This window comes from Oxyura jamaicensis, chromosome 9 (genome assembly GCF_011077185.1).
Source record: "Oxyura jamaicensis isolate SHBP4307 breed ruddy duck chromosome 9, BPBGC_Ojam_1.0, whole genome shotgun sequence".
NCBI classification, from domain to species: domain Eukaryota; kingdom Metazoa; phylum Chordata; class Aves; order Anseriformes; family Anatidae; genus Oxyura; species Oxyura jamaicensis.
In genome coordinates this window covers 9,906,538-9,933,477 of record NC_048901.1, presented here as the reverse complement: position 1 = coordinate 9,933,477, position 26,940 = coordinate 9,906,538, and the positions used below count along the sequence as shown (strand labels likewise).

Sequence of the window (26,940 nt, the reverse complement as noted above, 5' to 3'; positions counted from 1 at the left end):
CTTAGATCTAGTGTACACTTTTTCTTTTTAATCAAAAAGTATCAATTCTTATGGATTGCTGCTACTACGGTCAAAATGACGAAGTACATCTTTGTTTCCTTCATAAAATATTAAAACCTACTTCACAATGACAGGAATATTTAAGCATTTCACCTACTTAAAGCATTTCTCTGATTACGGGCAGCTTTACTTTCGAAATATTTTAATTAGCATGCTTGACTTCAAGAAATTTAGTGCAAATTGCTAAGCAGGAGTGTCCTTCAAAAGGCTTTTAGTGAAATTTTATACATTAAGATCATATTTCAGTTACATCAGAGCAACAGATTTTGAACTCATCACTTTATGAGCACTTCATTTTAAATGTCTTTAAAACATTGTTAGGAGTCGAAGCAATGACTGGCAAAGAAGAAATGAGTAGGAAAATTCAAAGTGTTCCATAGATGAACACTTACATCATGGAGAAATGTTAGGTGATCAATCTGCAAGTCCTGGTAATGAAATGCAGAAGGGGAGAGTACAGCGCTTGGTCAGCAGAGGGGCGGCTGAGCACTTAGGAAAGGTTGAACTCTGCTCCTGGGAGCTAGATCTTTCATGTTGCTTCTGCCACCCTGATTTGACAATTCTTGGCAAGGGTAAGACTGGGCATGCATTTATCAGCTGTATTAAATTACTGCTTCAAATTTACCAAACTTAGAAAACAACTATACAGTGCTTGCAATTTGAGTACTTACTATTGCAGTGGGCAAGCCAGCATCCACTTTGTCCTAGAAGAACAGGACAAGTTATAATTAAGACGTAGAACTCCCAGCTCAATGCACCTCTCTAATAAGTAGAGCTAGAGAACACATTAAAACCAACACAAGTCACATTTTAACAGTTCCATCAGGGCAGAAACTGCAGAGAGAACCACTGGCCAGAAATACCCAGAGAGAATAAGAAAGTGCACAGAAATGGAGAGCAAGTAGAACATCCTGTAATTCCATAGGAACGCTGCTATCATGTTCTCAAAACATTCTCACCTGAATAGCAATTTTCAGTATTCTCTACGTACACAGCGTTGATATCCAATGCCAAACCACTTTGCTCTCAAGCACACGTTATTAGCTTCCCATTTGGGTTGCTCACTTCAACGAAACAACTAGCTACGGCACACTAACATTCAGACTCCAGTCACACAACCATCCTAAAAGCACTCACGGGTGAGTCACCTGAATTTTATTTTAACAAGCCTACCATGCGTGCTGCAGAAATAACATGCTTTATAAATCAGTTCCTTAACTCTGGCCTCAGTCAGTTTTCCCCTGGCAGCAAAAACTCCAGGCAGCCCTGAAGTGCAGTCACAGACCCAGGAATGTGTGAGCCTGGGTGTTCTGTGTTCATCAGAGCGTTCTGTGCCTGCTGGAGGCATTAAGCAAACCTGTTTCTAGCATCTCAAAGCAAGCAGAACAATAGTACTGCTATCATTTTATATTATTTTTTCCCATCAGCTTTACTGACATCTAGCAACACAAACTAGTGTTAAAGAGGACCTACCACGTTGCTGCTGCAAGATCTCAGCTAATACTTGATTCACTCCTAGCTACAGATTACTAGCAGTACGTTATGTAGCAAACATGTCAATATTATCCAGAACTAATGGGGAGAGGGAAGAGAATACACACATCTCTCTACAACAGAGCAGGCTGGCATTTTAATTAATGAACGCAACCAGGAGAAAAAGACACTTACTGCTGCAGATACAATCTGGGCAGAAATTCCTTTCAGAAGTGAGAGTCGTATAACTGATCCATGGAGAGAAAGAGAATCTGGGAGTTTTTTCTTCCTAAGAAAACAATAAATAAACCAAATACAGCTTTAGAACTTTTTGTAACCCACAGCTGAACCAATAGGTAAATTCTGCACGCACCCATAACCCCTGCATTCTTATTCCTGAAGCCCACATGACCAGAATCAAATTGACATGGAATTATTAGCAAAGCTTACAATGTACCACTGTACCTGCAAAGTATTTGTATTAAACTCATCTCCTGGGGAAAGAGAAAGCTCTTCAAACAAATATTTGATTTCATGCATTTATCTGCAAACCTTAGCATTTACTAATAAAGCCCAAAAGCAACACTTTAGCTCTTTAATTCAGCTTTTAGTGAGTCGGGAAGCTCCAGCCTCTAAAGGTGAATATCTGAGGAAAATATAAAGTTGAAAAAGGCTCACTAGCAGAATACAGACCCCTGGGAAAACTAAATGTACGCTTAAAGAATAACATTTGATTTAAACACAGCTGATTTTATGTGAAAGGTAAATGGTGGTGTTTATGGAGAAAATGTCTTTAAAAAGTAATAAGTGTACAGGGGACAGTAGCTTCTAAAAAGCTGTGCCATACTGTAACAGCACACGATACAGAGAAATGACCCATGAAAATTAGATATTTTTTTTTGCCACGTTCCACCAGAAAGTCAAACTTCCAAAACTCCAGAAGTAACACAGAAACATTTGGTTCTTATCTCTCCAGAGGCACACAAACACATGGCTCACAAGTAGGCTGACAAAACATGTTGTTAATAGCCTATATTATGGCTAAGGACCCATTTTTATTTGGAAAAAAAAAAAAAAAAAAAAAAAAAGACTAAGTTCACCAGCATATCCCACAACAAACTGTCACATAGCCCTGTATCCTATGCAATCACTCATGTAACAATCATAACACAAGGGAAACCAAACGCCAACTTCTTATGGCACGTAAGAAAGCTATAGGAGTGGCTCAAGATGTGGATGAAGCCCTCACATTTGATTAATTAATGAGACAAGTCAGCAGTATTACAGCTAACTACCACATTCCAGGCTGCTTTTAGATGTCAAGATTAACATTCCACTTACAGGAGCAACAGCACTTCACTCACCTTTTAAAAATACCACCAGCTGCTTGCAGGCTCTGGAATTCATCAGACTTCCACCAAATCTTTGAAAGATTTTCTTTAAAGCCAATGTGGTTCAGTGTTTTAATGTCATAATTAACATTTAAATAAATTTTAATACTTAATTCCCATGAAATACACTTACTGCTCAAACAGACTAACTCTAATGGATATAAGCAGTGCTGCTTTAAAATTCATTTAACCTTCCAGGCACTCAGTGCCGTGGTACCTTTTCAGGTGTGTCCGGTCCCCACTGTCAGAACTTGCTACAGAAGATGTGTCATAGGAATGTGTATCCGTGTTATCAATGTTCAAGAGAAAGGGATCCTCCAGAATGAAAGACTCTTCTTCATCATCAGTCTGAAGGAAGAGAATCACCACAGCTTAGTAAACGTTCAAAACGTACAACAACCTAACTGAAACAACAGAAAAATAGCATCAATAAAGCAGGAAAACAAACAAACAAACAAACAAACAAAAAAAAACAGAAGCTGAGAATAAGACAGTCTGCCTTAGAAAAACAGAACTATCATTTCACTGAACTGATATCGCTGAAGAACCAATTTTCAGAACTCTCAATACTCAGAGATGTGGGCTGGATATAAAGATTTTAACAAATCTTTCTTCCCCATATATGATTTACTCTTTCAAACTTTTAACAGACTTTTAAATAAGCTGTTCTCAAATGTCTCCAGTTGCCAAGAGACGGCCTAGAACTGTTATCATCTGCTCCTCTGGCAGTTGACTAAACAGTGGCTAAGGGTCTACCAGCACCGCTGGCTGCTACGAGCCCAAGGGCTTCAGCAGGAATGCGGCCAACAGGAGGGCTGACTGTGCTCTGACTGGAGTTTTCTGCTGGTGCTCTCTCTCTCCTCAGCCTTTGCCTGGAATTGTTTTTATGTTACTTTTAAAGGGCCATTCTCCCCAGTGTCTTCTAAATTCCTTACAGTTCACATTGCCCTTGAAGCACAGAGCCTGAGAGCACAAACAATATTCCACCTACTGCCAAACAGAAAGAGATCAGAGCAGGTGCTCAGTCAGGTTGTGCTCCACACTAAAATCCTTTTCAGCAGAGCCTTTGGCAGTCATTCCCATCCTGTATGCACTGAGATAAACAGCACAAGATAAAACTCTGTCTGCACTGACCGATGCTGTCTTCGGTCACAGCTCCACTCCCCTGACGTGGATGTGACTGCAGCTCCCACTTTGGTACCACCCAAATCCCGTACATTCCCCCTGCCTTCACCAGCCAAGGCATCAGCAGAAACAGGTCACACCCCTGGACACCACCACTCGATATCCCCTTCTGCATGGGCAGCAAGTCACTGATGAATATTCCTCTAGTTCCAAGACTATATCCAACTGCTTAGGACATTTTTTGCCTTTTAATTTGCCTTTTAAAAAGCTATGTTAAAAGGCAAAAAGTTAAAAGAAGTAACCTGTCCCAAACTCCTTGCCTTTATACTGATTTCATCGGAAGTCCAACCACCAATTTCCTCAACTTGCTAAAAAGCCTATTTCCTTGGAGTTTGCCTTTACTCCCACACCCTTCTTTTACCTTTCTAAAAACCATGAACTCACACAGCTACTGGAAAACCCACACAGAACTGGGTGGGAGGCAAAGTCAGTCCTCCCCTGAAACATCAGGCATGGAGAGTTTGTTACTTCTACCAGGGGGCTGAATACATGAAATAGACAACGTAAATGGAGCTGTGAAGTATCTAGTTCTCATCTCCCCCTACGTCTTAAAAAATTGCTCAGAGTTGGGTTGTGTTTGTTTTAAAGCTAAAAATAAAGTTGTTTGATGCCCCCTTAAAGGACAGCACAACCTCCAGGTGACTCTGTCCAACTCCACAGCTGAACACGGTTAATTTTGATGGAAACCCCTTATGGTTCAGCTGGGAGTATTCTGACTGAGAAATGCAGTTCTGTGTTACTCACAGTACAGCAATTACTCGAACATATGCTTTGTCAGCCATTAATATCAGGAAATTATGGGGTTATGCAACTTTATTTCCCAGAAGAAAATACGAGGACAGCCAAAGGAGCACAGGGTGCCTCAGGTCAGCCCACCCTGGCAGCGCAGCCTGCTGGTAGGCCACTCACCTCATTCAAGATGCTTTCCAGCGTTGGAGGGGTATCAACTTGAGGAATGTCAAATTCTTTGTCATCGATCTGGACAGCAGAAACCACAGACTGAGTTTAGGTTGCCCACCTCACCTTCCGAGCTCATTTCTAACTAAAGAAAAAGCAGCTAAGCAGGTACCCTTCTAAGCTATCTCTGCGCAAACACAGCACGTACACACAGATTTTCTTATTTGAAACTAATTGCCTGAAATTTGACGTTAGAAGGTGGACCTTCGGGTACTTAACACAAAAAAAGGAACGCGAGGACTTCCGCAGCGAGGCACCGCCGGCTGCCCACCCGCCCCGCGAGGGGCGAGCAGCCGGGCCCCGCGGCTGCAGGGCGACAGGACCGCGCTGCCGCCCCACTGGAGGGCACGGGGCAGGGAGGGCAGGGGGCAGTGGGGCCGGGACGGGGAAGGGGCCGGGGCCGGGCCGTGTGGTGAGGGCGAGCCGCGGTGCCGCAGGGTTGGGGCCGCACCAGCTCGCTGCGGGAGTCCAGCTCGCGGTCAAGCTCCGCCGCGCTCAGCCGCGGAGCGGGAGGCCCTAGGCCCAGCAGCCCGCCCGGCTCGGCCTCGGCTCCCGCAGGGCAGGCGCCCGGCTCCGGCGCCGTGTCCATGGGCGGCGGCGGGGCGGTGGCGGGCCGGGAGCAGGCCGGCACCGCCGGGACTCGAACCTGGAGCCCCGGACGCGCCCGCCCCGCCCCGCGCCGGCGCAGCTGCTGCGGCTCCCCCTGCGGCGTTAAAGGGGCCGCGGCGCTGGCAGGAACTCTTTTTTATTATTTTTATTTTTTATTTTTTTTTCAAGACGCGTGCCTGCTGGGGCACACGCGGAGAAAGGTCCCCTGGTGTCCCCGCAGCAGCTGCTGGGGTGGTCTGGGTTCCAGCTTCAGCAAAGGCACGTACCAAGGGCAAAAACAGCATCCTGCAGCTGTACCTGCCTTACCTAGTTGGCCTTCCCCCTGTTCTCCCTGAAAAGCAGCCCCATTTCCTTCCTAGCAGCAAGAGCACGCGGATGAGCAGGGAGCAGCCTGAGCGGCCTGTTAGCCTCCAGGCGCGTCTGCCAGGCAGGGCCCCAGTTCCCCCTCCCGCGGAGCAGGAGCCACTCTTCCTGCTGGTCCTGCAGATCCTCAGCAGTGCGAGCAGAGGAGCTACCTGCCCAGTGCCACCCCGCCACTTCTCCATCAGCTGTCTGGCAAAAGCCAGGGAAAAATTCTTCGCAGCAACAGGCTAGTCAGCATCACCAGAGCGTTGCCCCCCAGAAGGAGCTGGCAGTTACGGACACAGCAACTTCTGTACGTTGAAGATGCCCTAAGACTAGCAGGTTACAGGCAGGAAAGTCACTTTTGTTCTTTGGAAATACCTGATTCAGGAGCACACACACGAGAAGGCTGCCCTCATGCCAGGGGCACAGCAGACCAGCTGGGCTGGGGAGGGGTTGGCCTGCGGCTGGCTCTGGTTTCAGCTCCCAGGACCGTCCAGGATTAGGAGCTCCAAGCACACACCACGTACCAGCAGTGCAGTACTAGGAACCTGGAACCAAACCGGGGTTGTGACACTTATGACGACAGAGGTCTCAAGGCTGAGGAAAGATTTAATAACCATCTAAGGAAATCATCAGTGACATGGAGAAGGTGTCTAGGGAATAAGAGTCATTTTGCTATATGAGAACTAAGGGGATTCAGCGATACCACTGCACAGCAAGTTGAGATAAAATGAAAGGAAGCACTTTTTCAGAAACACCGTTCCCTACTACACTCGCAGCAGCAGGCCGCTGGAGTTTGCTGGGCTCTGACAGCAGAGCTTGCTGCTGGAGGGAGGAGAATAGTTGCCACGAAACAACCCAGAGCTTTACAGCAGACACTACAGACCACACAAGCATTGTATTACAGAGCCGCTGAAAGGCAGATTGATTGCACGGTGATATCCAAGTACAGGCTGCAGGTCCTGCACAGCAAGGAACAGAAATGACTACGACTGCAATGAACTGTCATCCACCACAGCCTGAGAAATGCCATCACAAGCAGACCTGTTAGAGATTCGGGAACTAGAAGCCAAGAAGGTAGCTTTAAGGAATAAAATTAATGCTTGGGGTGGGTGAATGAGTCAAGACAAAACACAGTACAGTTTCTCTTGGAAAATGCTGGATGACATGTATTACCTTCCCTCTTAACAAGAAGACAGGTTTTAAACAACACAATCATCCTTCCCAGCTTCTTCCATCAAGGTAGGCTCTACAGTTTTGTGGAGGCTCAAGTGACACGTTAGCCAATCTTCAGACTCAATTCAGATAAAAGGACTATTTTTACAAGGAAGTATCCCTACTTAGAGCTATGCTGGCACTACAGAATGAACCTTTCCTCTGACATGCACGGTTACTTGAGGATTCAGTGCTTGGTTACCACCACACGCTCTCCTCCATGTTCTAAAACCTTCCGTTCCATTGCCAGCTGTTCCAGAATGGTCTTCTGCAGCAACGGTGCATTCGCTCCTCTTACAACAGCTACCAGTTCTCCTCCCTGAAAGGTGTGAAAAGCAAGTCTGTCAGTAAGTTAGTTCTCTGAGCTCTGGAAATCACCAGAGGAGAACATCACGTATCACTTTGTGTACCAGGCTGAGCTGCTCTGCTCAAAAAGAAATGGAAACTTTGGAACAACCTTTGTTGTTGTTCCTGATCAGTCTTAGGGCAAACTGAAGCAGCATGTGACAGAGTGAGGTCCTGCAGTAGGACAGCTCTCAAAGAGGACAGTTGTTCCCATTGACAAGTTATGTTTATTGCTAAGCAACTACTGTAAGAATATTGACACTCACTGCATAAAACAGAAAGAGAGGCTCGCATTTTCCTCTGTGTTTTTCCAGAGCATCAATGGAATCAACTTCAGCCTAAAAGGAATGTAAAATAAAACAGGTGTTTCTAAAAAATGTTTCTGCTTCAGAGGAGTACACATGCAACAGACTGGACCTGAACATCCTCAACTACCAAGTCTCATCCCTTACATACAGCAAAGCACCTCTGGGCCCCAGTCTTATGGGCTAAAATGACACTGGTCAGAGTGAGGACAATTCTCTCTCAGCTCAGCATCAGAGACAAAAGAAGCAGATGTTTCTGGGAGATTTTGCCAGCAGCAGTTTGAACAGCAGCTGGAGGTTGCTGAAGGCTGCATGACATGGAGTTTTGAGCATCTCCAAGAAACAGTGCTCCACAGCCTCTGCAGGAACTTGTCCCAGTGTCCTGACCACTCCTATTGTGAATACTTTTCTTTTCACCTTGTACCTATTGGAATTTTCCCTGCTGCAAGGTGATGTTGTTGCCTCTTGTTCTTTTACTATTTACCGTTCAGAAGCATTTGTCTCTGCCTTCTCTAATAATGCTCCATTAGACAGGTGAAGACAGCTATTAGATCTTTTCTTCTCCAAACTGAACAAATCCAGCTCTTTCAGACTGTCCCCTGTACATCAGAGGAATACATACGCTACCGATTCTGTCTAGTGTTACTTGCTTAAGCAGTTGGCTGTACGCTGCAGAAACAAGTACTGTGAGAAGTTCACCATGTCAGTAAACACGCATCCACGCATCTGCCAACAAACTTGTCATCTTACCAAAGAAGAACAGCAAGTTTATTGGCAGGGCTAAAGCAAGAGCTGGACCGTGGTAAAATATGAAAGACAGGAAAAAAAAAATCAGTTGCCTTCAAGTTGTCTTCTCCTTTGCAGAAGAAATCTGAGAAATACATAAATGTTCAGACCTGAAAATTCTTAATGATATAAGCTCTTATTGATATAACCAACTGCCTGCATCCAGCAGACTTGCACAAGCTGGAACTCCTGCACTGTTACCTTTTTGGCTGGATATTGGAAAGATAAATGACTTCAGCCTCTAGTTACCTGCTAAGTTCAGAGCATTTTAAGCAGTGCCAAACTGGATCTTACCACAGCAAAATGCAGGAGGTCACTGCTGACTTCATTCCTTATTTTTCGGAAAAGATCCACTACTGTTTTGCAGGGACCACACCAGGCTTGAAATGCATCAACAACTACAAGCGTGAAAATGTATAAGAAAAAGGTCAAAATGAGCCTTTTTAGACATACACCAATAGGCTGGGTTGTGCACTTGTCCACTTTGCAGTGTAATCTTCTGGAAGGGGACTACAAAAAGGTTGTTAGCACAATAATAAGAAACTTGAAAACCTCTGAGAATTTTAGTACAATAATAAGAAACTTGAAAGCCTCTGAGAATTGAGGTGCCCCATGGTGACCTCTGTGGCACCACCCTCTTAGGGAAGGAGATATGCTTAAGGTCCGTCTGAACCTCTCAAGCTGCAGCTTGTGGCTGTTGTTCCCATAGGTGCGTTTGCAGTGTGGCATGACTCTTGAAAAGCACCTAAGAGGAGACTATGGATTCAACTCTGAAGTAGAAACTATCATACTCTTTCAAGGTTTCCATTGCTAGATCAGTGTGAAATCACATAAATTAACAAGCTAATAACAAAGGTATAGAGGAGTTGAGAAGAAATATTTATATGGCTGATACCCTGGAGGTATCAGATTTTCTAGGGAGAACTGCTGCACAGAGGAAGAGCACGCAAGGCTTACCTAATCATCCCTCTAACCTCCCTACCCTCAGGAGCCAGGACAGTCCTGCTCCAAGCAGGTGGCTGGACTGGAGACTCCAGAAGCTCGTGCACCAGTGCTGCCATTGTTTCATGATAACTGTCCCACAGAAGACTGGAAGACTGATCTCCAGTTAGTCTTGCATCTACAGGCTTATTTGTTTCTTCCACTTAGGACAAGAGAAACAGAGGGTTTGACTGAAACATGCATACCAGTAGAAACTGATTCCTGACAGGATTGGAGTCATTTTAACACTGAACAAAAGAAACCTCATATGTTGACCAAGCCCTTACCAATTAGGCCTTTGAGACACAGCATTTCTTCCCAGAGTTCCTGGCTATTGATGTTAATCTGTGTGAAAATTTAAAAACAGTAAGAGCAACACTAAGTCACCATGAAGCTGTAAACATACTGACAGATCATTGCATTCTTGCGTGTAAGACAGACATCACACGTACAGAGGTATTGCTATCTGAACACTTCAGAAAAAAAACTTCTGACTGCAATCCTCTCTCCTCTGGTCAGCTGGGCAGTGCCAAGCGGTGCTAGAACATGGGTGGGAGACCTCTCAGAAAAACCATGCAGTCAGCTGAATTCAGATACTCTTGCCCCCAAACTCTTACTCTTCCCTTCCTTCCCACATGCTCTTGCTCCTACCGGATGCCAGCTCTCAGAGACCCACCAGCAAGCCAGCTAGCCCCAAGGAACAGTTTAATGGATTAGAGATCTAAGTTGTCTCAGAAGGAAGGAAAGGCATATGGAAAGGAGAGGAGCATCCAGGCAAATGCAAGCCCTCCCCCTTTTAGTTGCAGCAACCGTTTGAACAGTCTGGTTGCTTGCAGACCCCCGCATCACTTTGCAGAGACCAAGAGTTGTTCTGAGGTCTGACTGAGGAAACAGACCCTGCATCTTGGCAGGGCATCAGCATCATGGCCCAATGACCAGTCTCCTAGCTGAACCTACCAGGTGGTGGTGGGTATCCGGATTTATTGTACCCCAGTCTCAATCTTAGCTACAGGACACCTCTTTGTGCTTTCTGGGTCCTTTGATGTGCAAGACAAGAGGCTGCAGCTGAGGGATCACCTAAGGCTGCAGCTGTGAAAGCAGCCTTCAGGCTGACTCGGTCACCAGCCCCAAGGACACATTTATCCTTCTCAGCTGCGACCCCTCTCTCCCTCCATTATAAGTTTCTTTCCTCCCTCACTCCAGGCAGCTTTGCTTGAAGCAGGAACAAAGTGACCTCCGTGACAGGCTGTGGGATGCTGCGCCATGGGCTGCTCGTGCTGTTAGAACACCACGCTGGTCTCCAATAATTCCAGCAACCTCCTTTGCTGACCAGCCTATTTCTGTACGTGTAGGTCATGCGAGGGCAACAAAGAATAATTTTCGCAGGGTTTTGTTGCAAAGCAATAAATAAATAAATAAATAAGGCTCAGCACAAGCTACTCAAGTGTCAGCAATAACACAATATACTAACCATGCCAATAGGATATGCTAAAAATGCTGAGCTGGACTTAAAGGGAAAAAAAAAAGGGTGAAAGCCCAGGGTTAGTAGTGTTTGATATTTTTTAAACAAATTGTTCTGAAAATTTTGACTCTTCAAAGAAGTGACTTTAAAGAATCGCTCTTGTTATCGCATTGGTAATACAGTTTGTTGCTGCTGTGCTGATAGTGAACAATGAAGATTCTTAATAACTTTCTCAGTTGGTATCATTAATGCTAAATATGTTTTGTCTACGCTGGAAGACAGTATGTTGCAATAAGGCTAGCTACTATTCAATAATTAACACCAACACACATTAAAGGACTTTTAAAATTGCAAAGTAAAGAATTTGAAGAGTGGAAATTCCCATGCAAATTAAGTGGCCTTTTACAGATTTTCAGAGACGTTACTGGAGGTCACATTGTACGGTTTCTCCAGCACTCTGCTGCACTCAGAGAATGGGGAGTTGTTCAAACATCTCTGTTTTCCTGTTCAGCACATGACCCCAAGCTTAATTTTTTTTTTTTTCAGAGAACATCTGCAGAATTAAGAAATGTAATTATTCCAGGTATCATCAGTGCTAAGACCACCCTCATAGTGTTTTAAGAATGTTAATAATTTCACCTCATTTATGATGATTATAATTTGCAATAATGAGTTTGACTGATGGACTTGGAAAGCAATGCCAACGCTGTTCAAAGTGCTTTGCTAATTTGAATGCCCAGAGGCAGCTAGGACTTGCTTTTCACTAATACAACCAGAACTTTCCTGGGACACCACATGGTGTCCCACACGAGGTTCATATCCACTTGCAGACGTGAACAAGCACACTTTCACAAGCCTAGACCAGGCTCTCCTAAGCTGGGTGCATATTCAGCTGCCAAAACTGAAAAATCTTGTTTAAATTATATTCTCCATCACATAGGAACACAGTGGTACAAGCAGCAGCATAAATAATTTCTAGCTTAACGAAGTGATCATCCTTCTCTTCTTACACAAATGCTCAAACTTTCACCCCATGTTTTCCAATTCTTACAGTGAACAAACAAGGTTATGTACTTTTTCCTTCAGTATCTCTCTCGCGTAAAGAACTTCATTCCAAATTTCAAGATGTTAATGACCTACTTTGGGGCCTTTTCTATGATTTTGCATGCTAATCTGCTCTCAGAAATCCCCTCTCCCCTCCTAACAAAGCATCATGAGGTCTCTTGCACAGTGTAAATAGGGAAAAAATCTTCTGTGCATCATTGTGAAATAGTTTTTTCAACCTTTGAATTCTTCTTGCACTTCCTAACTTTTTTCCAGCTTCGCAGCAACCTTTCTAAATATCTGAACTGGTCAGAAACATTCAGTGAGAGACTCACCAAACAACCAGCAGAATGTCCCCTTCCCCCCCCCAGTCCCTACTTCTGGAAGGTCTGTGAAACATACACGCGTGTTCTTTGAAAGCAGCCACACCACAGGACAGTGCCAGCACGTTAACAGCTCTTCAATGCAACCTGCAGTGAACTCTCTGCACCCCTGACTCTGGGGGACATAGTTGACTTGCCATCGCTTCCCATGCTTCCCGCCTGCCTTCAGGAATACTTTTCCACCACGAGGTCCTCGCAATACGGCTTTGCCAGAAGAATGCAAGTTACCCTAGGACTGAACATCATTCTTCCCACTGTTGTGAGTTTAAAAGATGTTTTAAAAGGCATTTCTATCACAGCTGGCTCCTACTGACCTGAAGGACTACCTCCTTTTTCTTTGCAGCCATTCTTCTACAGCAACAAGGGTCCTTTGAGCAGCACTCCCCAGTGCAAAGCCCAGCGGAAGTCTTCTAATTATGCGAATCCAGCTGCTGGCCAACCTGCACCACAGAGAAAGCTTTTCACTTGTCTTTGCTCCTCTCTCCGGGACATCCTGCCTTTTGCATCATCCCTGCCCAGTCACAGGGTGCGGGGCTGGAGATGAAGTGCTGCTGCAGGGCCTGAATACCTCCAAAACCGCAGCAGGGGCCCCCCACCCTGTCCCCTGGGGATCACAGAAGGGATGACGCCAGGGCCTAGCAGTACCTGTGTGGCAGCTGGCAGCACCCCAATGCTGCTACCGCAGCCCTGGCAACGCGGGGCGGAGCGGCAGCACAGCCCGCCCTGCTCCCCCTTCTCATCTGTGCCGCAGCCAGAAGGGTTTGGCTCCGTCACCTCCCCCATTCCCCTCTGAGCAGCTGCACTCGGAGCCCCTCTGCCTCCCCTTTGCCTGGCAAACCCACCCAGCTCTGCTGCCTGCCCATGGCTGCAGACCCACAACACGTCCCCCCGCTCTGCTCTCCCCCGGCCCTTCCAAGCGTGGGGCGTGGGAGCCAGCCCTGACCTCCCCAGCACCAAGCGGAGACAGGGGTAAGCTGCTGGCCCCACTCTAAATGCAGCTCAAATTTAAAAGCTTTTCCCCCTCCTCATTTGCAACAAGAGCACACTGCTGGGTCGCAGTCAGGCCCACAGGGCGATGCCCATGTCGGCAGGGCTGCTGTTCACCCCGCTGACTTCCGTCCCTGGGTTCCCTGTGCTCCAGGTGCAGGCCTCAGCGGGGCTCCTTGTCCTATGGCGCGTGGTGGCCTGCAGCTGGGCAAGGTCCCTCCTGGCTGAGAGTCTGGCTTCTGGCACGTCAACTGCTCTCCCTCATTGCCACTGCCAAGCCCAAGAACGCTGCTCAGTGCCTCCAGCACCAGCTCAGACGAGCAAGCTGCACCCCAGGACACCCTCAGCAGTTTTTTGTAGAAATAAGCCTCCAGTAAAGTCCTGATCATTTTGACCACAACTGAATTTTTACATGTTTACACCTATCGTGTCCTTGCATTTTAGGATTACTAGACAGTCCTCTTAGTATACCAGTTTTGTAGTCTTCAAGAATTTAATCTCATTCACCTCCATTATTCTTCTGCCTTATTCTTCTGCCTTATGCTTCAGCAGTTTCATGCTGGAGGCGTAGCAGCTACTACACAGCTAAAATCTGTAAATAGATTTTTAAAAATATGAGATGCTTGCCTTAAAAACATACGGACACGATGCTTTTGAGCACATCACATAGCTTCTCTCAGTACCATGATGTGAATCTGTGACAGGAACAACAGGCAAATTTTAAGTCTCACTTGACTTTGAGTGGGAGAGACTGCTCCAAATAAGCTGGGGGTGGTGAGGTACAACCAAGTGTACCAGTTGTCGGATAACTAGAACGCCAAACTCCTTGCAAAACTGTGCTTTTGGACACACAGATTGACCATCATCACTGGACCCTCTGAACAGATATCAAGATTGAACATACTTATCAAAATTGATTACGATTGGTTTTCTAGAAGAGAGATGGCACAAGGACACCAGAAATCTGAGGATGTGTATCCTGTTCAGACAAGATCTACTTGTTTTGGTGATGCAAGCAATTCTGTAACTCACAAGATGCCGCCGCCCAAACAAAGCTGGTAAACATCTGGCCAACAAGTTTGCTCCCATTGTAAATCTCAGGCTAGCAACTAGTAGGCAGTGGAGAAGATGGCACAGAAAGCTGATTTTTCCATGAAGTTCAGAAAAACCTAGATGTTCTGGTAAAGTTCTTTTTATTTACAGTATTCATTTTCTTCTTTTTGTACATACCTATAGCAACATCAAAAATTATTCACAAAGCTTAACTGAATGTAAAAATGTTCTCATCCGACAGTTTGTCCTATCAACTTCACACCTGTGGAAAATGTTAACTGTTCTCATGCAGCAACGAGATTGTCTGAGCATTTTTATTATTTTTACTTTTTTTTTTTATATATATATATATATAAGCTTTTCTGGTAGAATTTTAGGAAACAACCTCAAAGATGTACATAGATATTTTACTCACCTTTTTTCTGAACACTTTTAGGCACCGAATTTTTATAGCATCCAACTTAGATTTGATTTTAGAAACGTGAATGGAGGAGGAGGGGAAAAAGAGGTATGTAAGAACTTGAGTTCTTAAACGTACATAGCAGGAGTGTGAATTCAGAAGCCAGATGCACACTGAAGTTTTGCATTTGTAATACCTGCCTCAGAACTTTTTTAGTTCAAGCAAAAAAAATGTATTTGATTCTTATAAATAAGACTTCATTTCTGAGGTACTGATATTTATCAAGTTCTCACATATTTTCACCTTTCTTTTTGTTCAGCCCCCAAAGTCCATCACAAAAAATCTGCAGAAGGACATAAACTGCCAGTCGCTTACTGCAATGCCTGGGGAAAAAGTGTCAGGTGCTTACTTTTATTTGTCTTTCAGGAGTGGAAGAAATTACATGAAATGTATGCATCTCCTCTGCAATCATGTGGTAAGTTATCTGATACACAGCACATTCAAATTCCAGGCCAAACTGTGGTCACGTTTTTTGACACAAGTAGTTACCTTGGAAAAAAAGTAAGGCTATCACAGTTTGACCATCTGATTAGGATTAAAGACTAAGATACTTATCAAAATTGGTTAGCCAAGTTACAGACCTCTCTTCTTGCTGCAGCCTTCCTGAAGCTCAATGTAACACAAGAAAGATTTGGTTTAAGACATAGGCTGCAATCTTTAGTGTGCCTGTTAGTGCTACATAAATATAGTGTTTGGAGATTATGACTATTAAAACTATAGTCTAAACTGAAATCAGAAGTAGACACGGGAAGAAAGCAAGAACTGCGTGAAGGAGAGCACCTTGTTGCTCTCACTTGTTTCTATGCATATCTGACTCCTGCCGCCACTGGGTGGGTCTTGCATTCCAGCCTAACCTTACAATGTCTTCTTCATTTGTACTCACAATTTTTCTCCACACATACAGGCACAATTTCAGCAACTTATGGACAATCTAGCTTCTGAATGTAGTAAAATCCCCTCGCTTATAATCTAGGTATCCAAATCCATGCAAGTGTGTATATCTGCATATATACACAAAATTTATAGCAACTTGACTGAGTAAAAAGAAAAAAAAAAGTATTTTTTCCATTCCTTTCCCCACCTTAATGCACCTGTTAATGGAAATAATTTGTAAGTCACTTAACTATGTCTGGAGGTAAAGGATGCAAAACAAAAGCAATCCCTTAATCACTGATTGCCAGCTTCTTCTGGTCTCTTGAAAGCATAGCTTTTGCAAGATGCTGTTCACTCTATTGATATCAGTGTTCAGCAAATACTTATCACCAGTGAAATAAGCTAACCCTTCCACAATTATCCGAGCAAATTCTTGGCTTCTAAAGCAATAGCTTATGCATGCTGATATTGCAGCCACCTGTTCCTTTCCAGAAAAGTCAGTCATGCTAACTCTAAAGTCTGAGCCTTCTAAAAAATGTACAGAACCTAAAACAATCCAGCTGACCCATTCCATTGATTTGAGTATGTCATCAGTACCAAGTGACCTTGTATGACAGCAAAATGTTAACTCTTGGAACTTGTCAATACAGAATGTGCTGCTTGTAATTTGGGGTCTACTGTCTCCCTCTATTTTCCTCTTTAGAAAGGAAGTATAATTTAAGTTAAGCTGAAGTTCAGAAATGCATATATTTTACTTAAAAACATTCATCTGTTCAAAATTCAAAATAAACTTTATGGGATACAACAGTTTTTTTTTAAATAACATTTCATTCAAACTGTATATAATTCACTGAAGTATTCGTACAGCAAACAATGGTCAACCCTTGAAAACCTGTAGAAAAAGATTTTCACACAAAAAAGGAAAAACAAAACTGAGGTATCACACGCACACACATTCATCCAAGTGCACACACACACTCAAACACACCCCCACACACACAGGCTGCAGCAAAAGCAGAAAATTGTAGGCCCAAAAGGAAAATGACGACTGATTGTTCTATTCGAAAGTCCAGGTAGCTCAGGAAAAAACAAAACAAAAAACAAACAAACAAACAAAAAAGAACAAAACAACCCCCCAAGAGTCCTCTGAGTAAAGAAACTACCTCAAAAAAAATTCTCAAGTGCACTGGAGACCTGATCATTTAAACTGTTTCTGCAAAGCAGCTCCCTGCACCTGAGAAAAATGCAGCCCAAGGTGACTTGTGCAAATATAAGGAGTCAGGAATATCTCCTGCTATTCCTTAAGTAGACATGAGGGGTGTCCATAGATTCAATTAGTCTTTGATCATGCAAGATACTGCTGGAGTGCTGTCTTCGCCCTGCAAGAGAAGAACAACCTGTTAAGTGTTGGGATTCAGCTTTATCATCAACAACCTTTTGTCCAAAACTATGTGTTATGCCAGTAGAAGAGAGAGGATGAACTAGTGAGGTGAAAGGAAGCCAAGCAGCTGGTTCCTTCAGTTTGGAAGAATCTAGTTTCTGGTGCAGAAATGTTCGGCATGGGCTGTAACCAAAAATTCACCCTGCACCTAAGAATAAGATGATCTCATCAAGTATATTAGATGTTCAGCATAATCTTAGCAACCGGCCAGTATGGTGGGAATTGAGAAGCATATTGAACCTTGTTATCAACAGACCTTTTTAAACATAAACTTCTCCCTTCAGCTGGTAAAAAGCAATTATTTTTCCGTAATGCAGATGCACCATGAAAAGCAGGTCCTTTAGCTGAGAAATCCAATGCTACAATCAGTAACTCAGAACATACTAGAGGCAAGTTAGTCAGACTGTTCAACATACAACGGAGGTGAGAGGTAGAAAAGCAGCAGTCAGCATAGGACTGCAATAGACGTGACCTAACATTGCACAAAATTTTGTTAAGAATATCTCCCAAAAATCTATGGTTGCAGTTTCATCAATATTTCAGCTAATTCAGTGTTTACTACACCCTGAAGTGTTTTGTTGTTCCTTTTACCCAACACCTCCCAACCATGCCATCATGCCTTTGACTGGCCTTTCCAAGATCCAACCCAGAAGAAGATAACGTAATTAAAAGCAAAGATATCCATCTAATCTTGTTTCTGGATTTTTTTTATACTTACTTGTCACACAGATTTGGATCTGATGACTGACTCAATTTATGTAGAATATCTACTATTCCCATGTCTCGTAGTTTATCTTGCCTCTCTTGTGAACCTGCAACAATAAATCACATTGTTGGGAATACCACCAAAAATAATGTATGCAGAACAGAAGAAAGGAGTGGCAGCAAAAAACAGCCTAAAGAGGGGCTATGGAACACAGTTCAGCTAAAACACAGGAGTGAAAAACTCCCTCAGCTGTGGCTGCTTCCAACGGGAGCTCTTTTTTCTTTTCTGTATTTTAGCGTGCATGAGTGAAAAGAAAAGAAATTTTTGAAGGCAAAAACCTCAACATATTTGGTCCTAAAGCAAGCAATTGAAGTCAAGCTCCTTTAATCTCATCTCTCAGATTTGGATGCAAAGAACACTCAACTGGAGTTATGTTTCTGAGTCTGAGTTGTAGCACTGTGGAATGCCTGCGAGCAGAAAACCAGCAGGAGCATAACTAAGTGTCACATGCTGAATAAAGTTCTGTCACCTGAGAGATGTGGAATAGGAGTAGGAAAAAAGATACCTTAGAGAAACCAATCTCTTTGTTGAAGAGCAGCATGCTCAATTTGAAGATCTGTAAATCATCCATCAAACAAAGCCCTCCTCCTAGCTCCACCATTCCTCTGAGCACACAAACTCCCATCCACCCTTCCCTTGCCATTCCTTCCAGTTCCACAGAAAGGCCTCCATTTGCCCTCTCCACTCCTCACAACAAAATCACATTTTTTTGTGCAGAAGCATCCTTCAGCTACCTCCCAGTTACTTTCCATTGTTCCAGGCCATGACTCTTCTTACTGAATACCTTCTCCATTCCTTCCATTTTCACCCACAAGTCTTTCTACTGGTTTCAGACTCCCACTGCCCAACCCATTAAGTCAAGCATGCTGGGGGAAATTCCTTTCCAACAAGTCCCTTTTCTAATCAGTTTCCATTTGTCCTCTCCAGTGAACCTGCTCCCTCCACTAACTTTCCACTGCCTCCTTAGACTTTCCTCAACATCCTCCTGACCTCACTCATTTCTTCTATATTATACCTATAATGACACTTCCCTTTGTGCTGTGCACTGCAAGTACTGAGTAGTATGTTACATTAGCCTTTTGATCAGGGCAGTAATTTGTCTGTGTATTAATAATGAGGCTTTCTTACCTTCTTCTTCATTCCATATGAGATTAGATATACAGAACATGGCAGCAAGCTGAAGTTTAGCATTTGAATGACTCTAAATATAGAAAAAAAAATAGTACTCAAATTTAGAATTTCTCTCATTTACATTTTGACATTCATCCTGTAATAAATTAGGTAGTGAAGATGGAACAAATTCTTATCTATAAAGTCCTTCAGCACTTCAGTAGCTTTCAGTCAATTCCTTCCAAATACTTATTAAGAGGTTTACAAGATGCCCCTTTTTCAAGATCATTAAACATTTTCAATGCAGAATTGTTAAAGGTATTGCTTAAGTTACTGAAACATTCTTATGAGAAATAACTACTGGATTTTCCTTTTAATCGGACTTTCAGTATCACTCTGCCATATAGAGCTGTATGCCATGGTTTCTAAAACACAACTGGATACATGAAAGTTAAGTGCATGATACTGAACAAGAATTTACATGAATACACGGTAAAGTGCCATCTTTCATTCTGGCAAAAGACCAACATAAAACCTTTAAGAGAGATTCCCCCATACCATGTAGTATTTGATTTTCTGCAGGATGTCGTCATTGGTCATAATCAGTTCTTTTGCTGTTGTTCCATCTGCTATATTGGCAAGTATACATAATGTCTGAAAGAAAAAGAGAACTGGTAAGTTACTTGGCTGCAGATCACATTTCATGATTTATACAGTTTTCCTGACAGCTTTGAACTTGCAACAAACAATTCATTTAATTAGTTTTAATATCTTTAATCTGAAGTTTCCAGCTTGCTTACATTTGGGGCCAATGCCAAAGAATTAACAGCTGTGGCTGAACAGCCCTGGCAAAAAACAAGTCATTGCCATTTTAAAATAAAAAGCCGCATTCATTAATTCATTTAAATTAGTAAAATTTTAAGTCTGTCAGGGAAATATGCAGTGTATAGAAAAGATAAGATACATTGGAAAGTAAAACAGTCTGTTATGTATCAGAACTAGGAAAAAAACACGTCCATCCAATTCTTCACGTCAGGAAAGGGAAAAACAGCGGTCTATCTGCTGATCCAGCAGAGTACTTACTGATCCCACCCCCTCCAAGTCTAGCCACACATCTTACCTGCAGATTAACACATGTAAACTACTAATGCATCTGGTTATTTCTTGCAAATCATAGAAGCAATCCTACAAAATAACCTTGAAGCAACTAAGCCCACATTGGCACCACACACATATCACATTAAGACTTGCAGAGGCAGCTTTCCTGGTTCTCAGGAGGCACAGGGAGATGCTCTGCAAAATCTTCCCCAAAGAGCTGTGGAAGAACTCAGCCATGTTTTCTGGACATGCAGAGATGACTACGGGAGAGCACTGGAGAATGATCAGGACAAAGACCTCTACCTTCAGCCCGTTCTTTACTGAGCAGAGATTTAGACCGTCTGGATTTAGCTATATTTTTACAGCTATTTGCCATGCTGTTTGCTACCAATACCCATCCTAAGACAAAGCAATCCTCTGGAATCTCCCATAGCTTCTCGCTGCCCCCATTATTCATCACCACATGCCCTGTATGAGGAAGACTTTTGGAGAGAGCCCCTTTTCCATCTTGTCTTTCTTAACTGTTAATCAGCATAACTGTTAATCAGTCCATCTATCCCTTAAGCTGCCACAGTAAAACCAGGGATGCTTTACCCTACTGGCCATCTCCCTTTCCTCTTGCATGTTGCTTTTCTTAAAGCTGTAATTTTTCAGACCATGCCCCTCCCCACCTTTTCCTGGGCTACAGCAATGTGCTCTTTCTCCTTGCTGCTGCCTCCTCTCCTCCAATCACTGCTGGCTCCCCCAGGCACCTAGCACAGCTGGGATACCACATCTCCCAGCAGAACACGCACTGCTGCCAGCAAGGCAAGCAATGACACTATTCTTTATTATTGACTGTTCCAATGGCTGCTGTAGAACCAAATAACCATGAAGCATTTCTCAGCATGAAATACAGGATTTACTCTCTTCCCTTCTTCCTCCCGTCCCCTAGCTGCCATGCTACTGCCTCAGATTTAATTCTTTTGCTTTCATGTATAGTGTTCCCCTGTTTGTCAAATTTAAAAAAACATTCTGGAACTCAAATATGTTTGTAACATGCTCTGAAGAGGAACGTTCTTGTACGTACTAAAGTTTTTTAAACTGACAGATCTCAGTAAAATGCTCACAGCACATCATAATCCCAAACAAAAATGACATGTTGGGAGCAGTAAGCATTTCTAGGTGTTTCTTAAATTGTATTCTTCCATGACAACATGAAACAAAAAAAAGATACCTGCTCTTTGACTTCTATATTGTGCTCCCCTTCCAGAATAAGGGTGACTGCTTGCATGATCTGTTTCCCATGAGTGCTCATTATATGGTCTATGTGCTGCCAAAGCAATGATAAAACACAGTCAGCATAACGTTCCAGACAAAGTAGCATTCCTACTTGAATTACTTAAAGAGTAGCAAAACTGCACAGAAATCCCAGTTCCTAGTGAGGTCTCCCAAACCCAGAAGTCTATCACAACAGGAAAACTTTGTAATACTTCTCTTCATTTGAAGCCTTGTCTTGTTTCAGAAGGCATGACACAGGCCTTGGTTCTGATTTCACTGAAACCTGTAGGAAAAACACTGTTTTCCCATTTGTATAGAGGCCACAGTTTGAAGACTAAATCCTGTGGGACACAAGCTCTCGGTATGATGTTGCAGTTAGAAAGAACCACCTTCTCTCCCCCTCTTATAACAGGAGGATCTCAGAGAAGGTAAGAAAGGTGTGTTGTTGTTGTTGTTGGGTTTGTTTGTTTTAAATCATTTGGAACTTTTGCTACACTTACTGAAACACTGTATAGGTACAGGTACGATATCCACATTTAAAAAATCTTAAAGGATTCAGAAAGACAAGGCACATAAATTATTTGTGGTCTAGGAAAGTTGTTTCAAGGCTACAGACTTACAGATAAAGGATCATTTTCTTAGGAACTATAGACACCTATACTAGAATATAGAGGAATAATAGAAAAACGTGCAACTAAATCTGCAGGATGAACTCACAACAAAACTCAGAGCAGCAGCAAACAGCCACCAGAGATTACCGACACGTAACATACACTACAATTTTTTAAGATGGAATTTCTTAAAGACAGGGATTCTTGTAGGACTTCTTAAAATTGCTAGTAATGAAACTTGATTCAAAAGCTGCCAGGTAAATTATTCTGGATTAAGTTTTGGTTATAGAGTGATAATGGTTGATTCTGGCTCTAAAGTGTGCTATAGACAGCAGGTGAAACTGGGACAGTTTCAGCTGAGGAACACCCTAAGTGATAATAAGACTGTTGTCAGAGATCAGGGTCAATTTAATGAACGACTGGTTGTTCATTTCACATTAAAATTTTCACATTAAGACAGAGCAAATTTTCTGTGAAGTTTACTGAGACTCACTGAATACAAATATCAGAATTTTTTTTGCAGTGACCTTTTTGTGGTAAAAACAGTATGTGGTAAAAACAGTATGTGATAAATGCACAGTGGAGGCTTCCTCCTCCCCCCCCAAAAAAAAACCTTACCCTTGCCAAATGTTTGCTGCATGTTTTCCCTTTTTTCTTTACAGGGGATTATCCCTTTTCCCCCCCCAAAATATCATTTTCTTCCCATCAAAAACAATTAATGGGCTTACATTTTCAAACATTTTTATTTCAGTGTGTAAAATGAATGTATGCATTTTTTAAGTGCACAATCCCACAGTCAAATTCAAAAAGCCAGTACTCTCCATCTAATTGGGTAACAACAGCCATATTTCAGGTGTCAAGAAAGAACACAGGTCTTCTGAATATACCTCCCCACACTTAGATTCACAAGTGCAACCCTTATTGTTGTTCTGGGCAAGTTTCACATAAAGGCATTTAGACTTTCAGCAAGATGTTTTTGCTGAAAGCTAAATGCAATGGAATTGATCACTAAATGTAACTGTCTAGCTCTGTAATTGATAATTACCAAGTTCCAGTGAATGTACAGAATTCTTTCAAACTTCTTCTGATGATGGTTTGTACATTTGTTTAGAGATACTTGGATAAATGCGAAGTAGAGGCCTGTTTTAGCGATATATCAATTAGCAATCAAACAGAAACATAACTTGTATCCTCAGCCAAAATCTTTGTTTTACCAGCAAGAGTAAGAGTTTATTTGTATCATCTGTACAAACAGTCAGAAAGTCTGTTTCCAGCTCTACTTACTGGGCGAGTAGAAAGAAGATTCCTGAGCAGTCCCAAAGTTTTCATCAGAACATTTACATCAGAATCAGAAAGTAACTGGAATAACTGCTCTGTACTCAGACCTCGTAAGATGTCTGATTTGATCTTCTGTTCTGCTTGAAACGCCATATTCTGAAAGAGACAGAAATTTTGCCCTTTTTTTTTTTTACCTTAAGCTTGGGTTTTTCACTCTTAGTAGACTATTAATTGCAAGCATATCCTTTTTAAACTAATCCTGAAAAATGTTTTAACTTACAAAGAACTATAAAGTCCTCATATGAAGGACTTTATAGTTATGCAGTGAAATAAATTTCCTCGCACTCTTACAACTGACTGTGTTGACCTGCTTATTAGCTGCATTTATTTGTCTTTGGCACACTACTGACACCGCTCGACTGTTTCCCTGACTGATCATGGCAACCAAAGTGGTATGAGAATTGAAGGGTTTTATTTTATCACTACCTGATGAAGTACTGCAGACTGATATTGTTTTCATTCTTCCGTTAGGTGGAAAGACAAGCCAGATTTCACTTATATTATTTTTAGTAACAACTCAAAAGTTCTTTAGGTCACATTAACAACCTTTTTAAGAAATGCAGTTCCAAGAAGTATTTCAACAGTGTTTTACTTACCATTAAAGCCCAAATGCCGTTCACTCGCAAGGCGAGATTTTCACTCTGTGTTAAACTACATAGAAGTTCTATGGCTCCTGATTCTAAAATAGGCTAAAATGAACAGGTGGGGAGAAAAGTTTTAAAACACTTAGAATAATTAGACATACATATAGAACTAGATATAAGGAAGCTTTTTTTGTATTTTATTTATTATTCTTCAGTTTACAAAATGTTCTGTCCGCTCTGATGAACTGGCCAGGCCATGCCATAAATTCATATGCATTAAAAGCTAGGTTTCTATGAAAAATTCACGTCAACATGGCCTTATTCTCACGTGCATCTGTATATATGCACACATGTATATATGCACATACTGCTGTGATACCATCTATGTATCTGCCACAGTCACATAAGCAAATATGTTTTCCCCGACAGCTTTCAGTTTGGGGCTGCTCTCTAAAACACTGCCTTCCTTGAGCAATTACATTTTCTGAGTATCAGGGAGGACATACGTAACTGTTTAAAAGAGTTTATGGACAATGAAAGCTATTTGGTATCTTTCTTTACCTTTAAACTTCACGTTTAGTAATCAGACCAAATTAAAATCCAACAGAAAAACTTTAGCACAACAAAGAAAACCAGACTGCTCTTAACAATCAGATTAAAATTCAAAGCCTTGTAGTATCATGTCTTTAAGCAACAAGAAAAACAGACACACAGCTTTTCTTTCAAACTGATTAACGTAATGATAGTTAAATTTGGAACTACTTTCAAGCTGAACTGAATTTGAAGATTACTAGTTTTATCTAAGCCCTGAAGAGCTCATGTGCCTTTGCCTTTTAAGATCATGCCTTTTAGTATGCATCCAATGATATATGAGGCTTTAACATATAAGGTGCTAAGCTTCAAAAGTTACTGTTTCAAAAGCAATGAATAATTGAACATAATGTGAGCTTTTGAGAATTTTTTGTTTTGTTTTGTTTTTTCCCCCCCTGCTTAAGACCTTAGTTAATCAGAAGTGCATAGAAAAGGCTGTACTTTACAGGAAGAGGATTATCTCTCTGAATAGCAGCCAGCCTGTAACAGAACCAGACAGCAATGTGTGCTGAAGTTCACCTGGTCCCAGGTGCTTGTGCACTGCAACGAGCTGCCAGGGAACCATGATTTCTCTGTGGATGCAGTAGTTGGCTGGCTCCTAGGGAATTCTGCACAGGCGTAGCAGACAGGAGACATTCCAAAATTGTTTTTTGACTACGGTTTTTTGCAGGTTAGAATAAAGATCCACTTCAGTTTTGTTTAAGCGACTACTAGTTTACATACAATTTTGAAAATACCGTGGAGAAAAAAAAAAATCAATACATCAAATAAAAATTATACAGTTTACAGATGCTTTCAAATCTAACATTTCTAAAAATTCCTTCATTTTGCACAAGCAGTATTTTGTTTTAGCAATGATAATTTTACATGAACCATGTGCTCTGATAGAAAATTCGGTATTCCACTGCAATTTGAAGTAGAAACACTAAGCTTGTGACTGACGGCATGAACAAGAAAGCCCATGGGCCAGTGAGCTGTGGTTGGTGTTATTTTGTTATTTTAGTTCATTTTCTGTCTTAGAGATGAATAAAACTATCAAGATCAATTGATCAAAACAAGGTAATCCAAACTGCCCATCAGGAGCCCACATATACCATAATCTTGCAAACACTATCTGTAAGAACTTTTTCAGACTTGGGAAATCGTTCCATTTTATTAAGTATTGATATGTATGTGTGATCTGTATGAAAAACAGATGAGTTGCAAAACTCAAGACCAGATACCCTGTATCTTTCAGTCAACAACACTAACAAAAACCACAAGACTGAGTTATGCCAGCATTTTCAAGATCACAGTAGTAATTCTGTAAGACCATATCACCAATTAAAGTTTGTTTTCTTGTTGCTCATGAGTTTTGTGTTGTTTATTTAAGATAATCACATTTTACAACTAGAAGTCAAAAATTGCGTGTACATTTACTTTCCTTTAGAGACATAACTATTCAGATGTATTTTTTAATGAGCTATCAGTGATTACAGTATACCTAATATTCCAACTCTATAATGCTTTACAAGCATTTGCTAACAATAAAGATGCCCTTATGCTTATTAAACCACTGTATAACAAAGCTTTTATCCAGAAATAATAAGTAACAGACAAATACTTACCTCTTTGCTTGGAGAGAATTCCAGAAGAAGATTGCATAGCGTGGAAGATGCTACTACCAGCATTTCATTTGGAGCATTCTGTAAAACCTGTAGTCATGAAGGGGAGAGTGAAGGATCTTTGTTAACTAGTAGGATACAGAAGGCATCATTTTGAAATGGAATTCCTGTAACTATGCTGCATGCTACACATTAGGGGATGCTTTGATGCTAGTAGTGCAGATCCATACAGTGCTCATTCAACTTAATGCAATGGTATATACTTTAAGCACTTTGATCCATTTCAATCTTATGGATAATCGCATTCTATAAAAGAAATTATTTTTAAAAAGCCTTGCTGAGCTCTTTGGCTTCAGTTTTAGTATCTGCAATGAGATCTATAAGGTAGAGAACTTCGGGAAAAAAAGTAGATCTAAATTCTCTTTTAACACTTATAGATCAAGTCTGAGCCCGAAACCAAAGGAGATATAGATCTAGTGTCCTATGTGACTAAACGCTAGCAATAATTTAGCTTTACTGATCTAAAAAATAAAATGAAAATAAAATGAAAATAAAATAATAAAAAAATAAAATGAAAATAAAATAAAAAGAGAGCCAAGCATGGAATACAGCACTCTTCGCTA

The 26,940-nt window shown here is 41.9% G+C and overlaps 3 protein-coding genes across 9 annotated transcripts in view; all 3 read right to left on the bottom strand.

Annotated features, from left to right (window-relative positions):
* VPS8 (VPS8 subunit of CORVET complex) overlaps positions 1–5,741 on the bottom strand; it is a 76,400-nt gene extending 70,659 nt beyond the window's left edge. For both annotated transcript variants that reach the window (XM_035334511.1, XM_035334512.1), the window contains exons 1-5: positions 5,518–5,741; positions 5,019–5,087; positions 3,142–3,272; positions 1,729–1,822; positions 732–764 (exon numbers count right to left, since the gene is read on the bottom strand). In XM_035334511.1, the coding sequence (XP_035190402.1) occupies positions 732–764; positions 1,729–1,822; positions 3,142–3,272; positions 5,019–5,087; positions 5,518–5,655 (465 nt within the window). In that variant the 5' untranslated portion in view covers positions 5,656–5,741. The remainder of the gene's footprint in view (positions 1–731; positions 765–1,728; positions 1,823–3,141; positions 3,273–5,018; positions 5,088–5,517) is intronic.
* An 870-nt stretch (positions 5,742–6,611) lies between these two features.
* NME9 (NME/NM23 family member 9) lies at positions 6,612–13,323 on the bottom strand. Of its 3 annotated transcripts, none has more exons than XM_035334769.1 (6): positions 13,110–13,323; positions 12,856–12,981; positions 9,940–9,997; positions 8,966–9,069; positions 7,847–7,918; positions 6,612–7,554 (listed from the first exon to the last, which is right to left on the bottom strand). In XM_035334769.1, the coding sequence occupies exons 2-6, from the start codon at positions 12,886–12,888 to the stop codon at positions 7,423–7,425; spliced, it is 399 nt and encodes a 132-aa protein (XP_035190660.1). In that variant the 5' UTR covers positions 12,889–12,981; positions 13,110–13,323; the 3' UTR covers positions 6,612–7,422. The 3 variants fall into 3 exon arrangements, with proteins under 3 accessions (XP_035190660.1, XP_035190662.1, XP_035190663.1); XM_035334771.1 differs by having other exon boundaries at positions 13,187–13,322; XM_035334772.1 differs by lacking the exon at positions 7,847–7,918.
* A 1,381-nt stretch (positions 13,324–14,704) lies between these two features.
* ARMC8 (armadillo repeat containing 8) overlaps positions 14,705–26,940 on the bottom strand; it is a 62,313-nt gene continuing 50,077 nt past the window's right edge. For all 4 annotated transcript variants that reach the window (XM_035334765.1, XM_035334763.1, XM_035334764.1 and 1 more), the window contains 8 exons: positions 26,321–26,407; positions 24,135–24,227; positions 23,485–23,634; positions 21,546–21,641; positions 19,790–19,885; positions 19,250–19,322; positions 18,074–18,167; positions 14,705–17,293 (listed from right to left, as the gene is read on the bottom strand). In XM_035334765.1, coding sequence (XP_035190656.1) covers positions 17,260–17,293; positions 18,074–18,167; positions 19,250–19,322; positions 19,790–19,885; positions 21,546–21,641; positions 23,485–23,634; positions 24,135–24,227; positions 26,321–26,407 — 723 coding nt within the window. In that variant the 3' untranslated portion in view covers positions 14,705–17,259. The remainder of the gene's footprint in view (positions 17,294–18,073; positions 18,168–19,249; positions 19,323–19,789; positions 19,886–21,545; positions 21,642–23,484; positions 23,635–24,134; positions 24,228–26,320; positions 26,408–26,940) is intronic.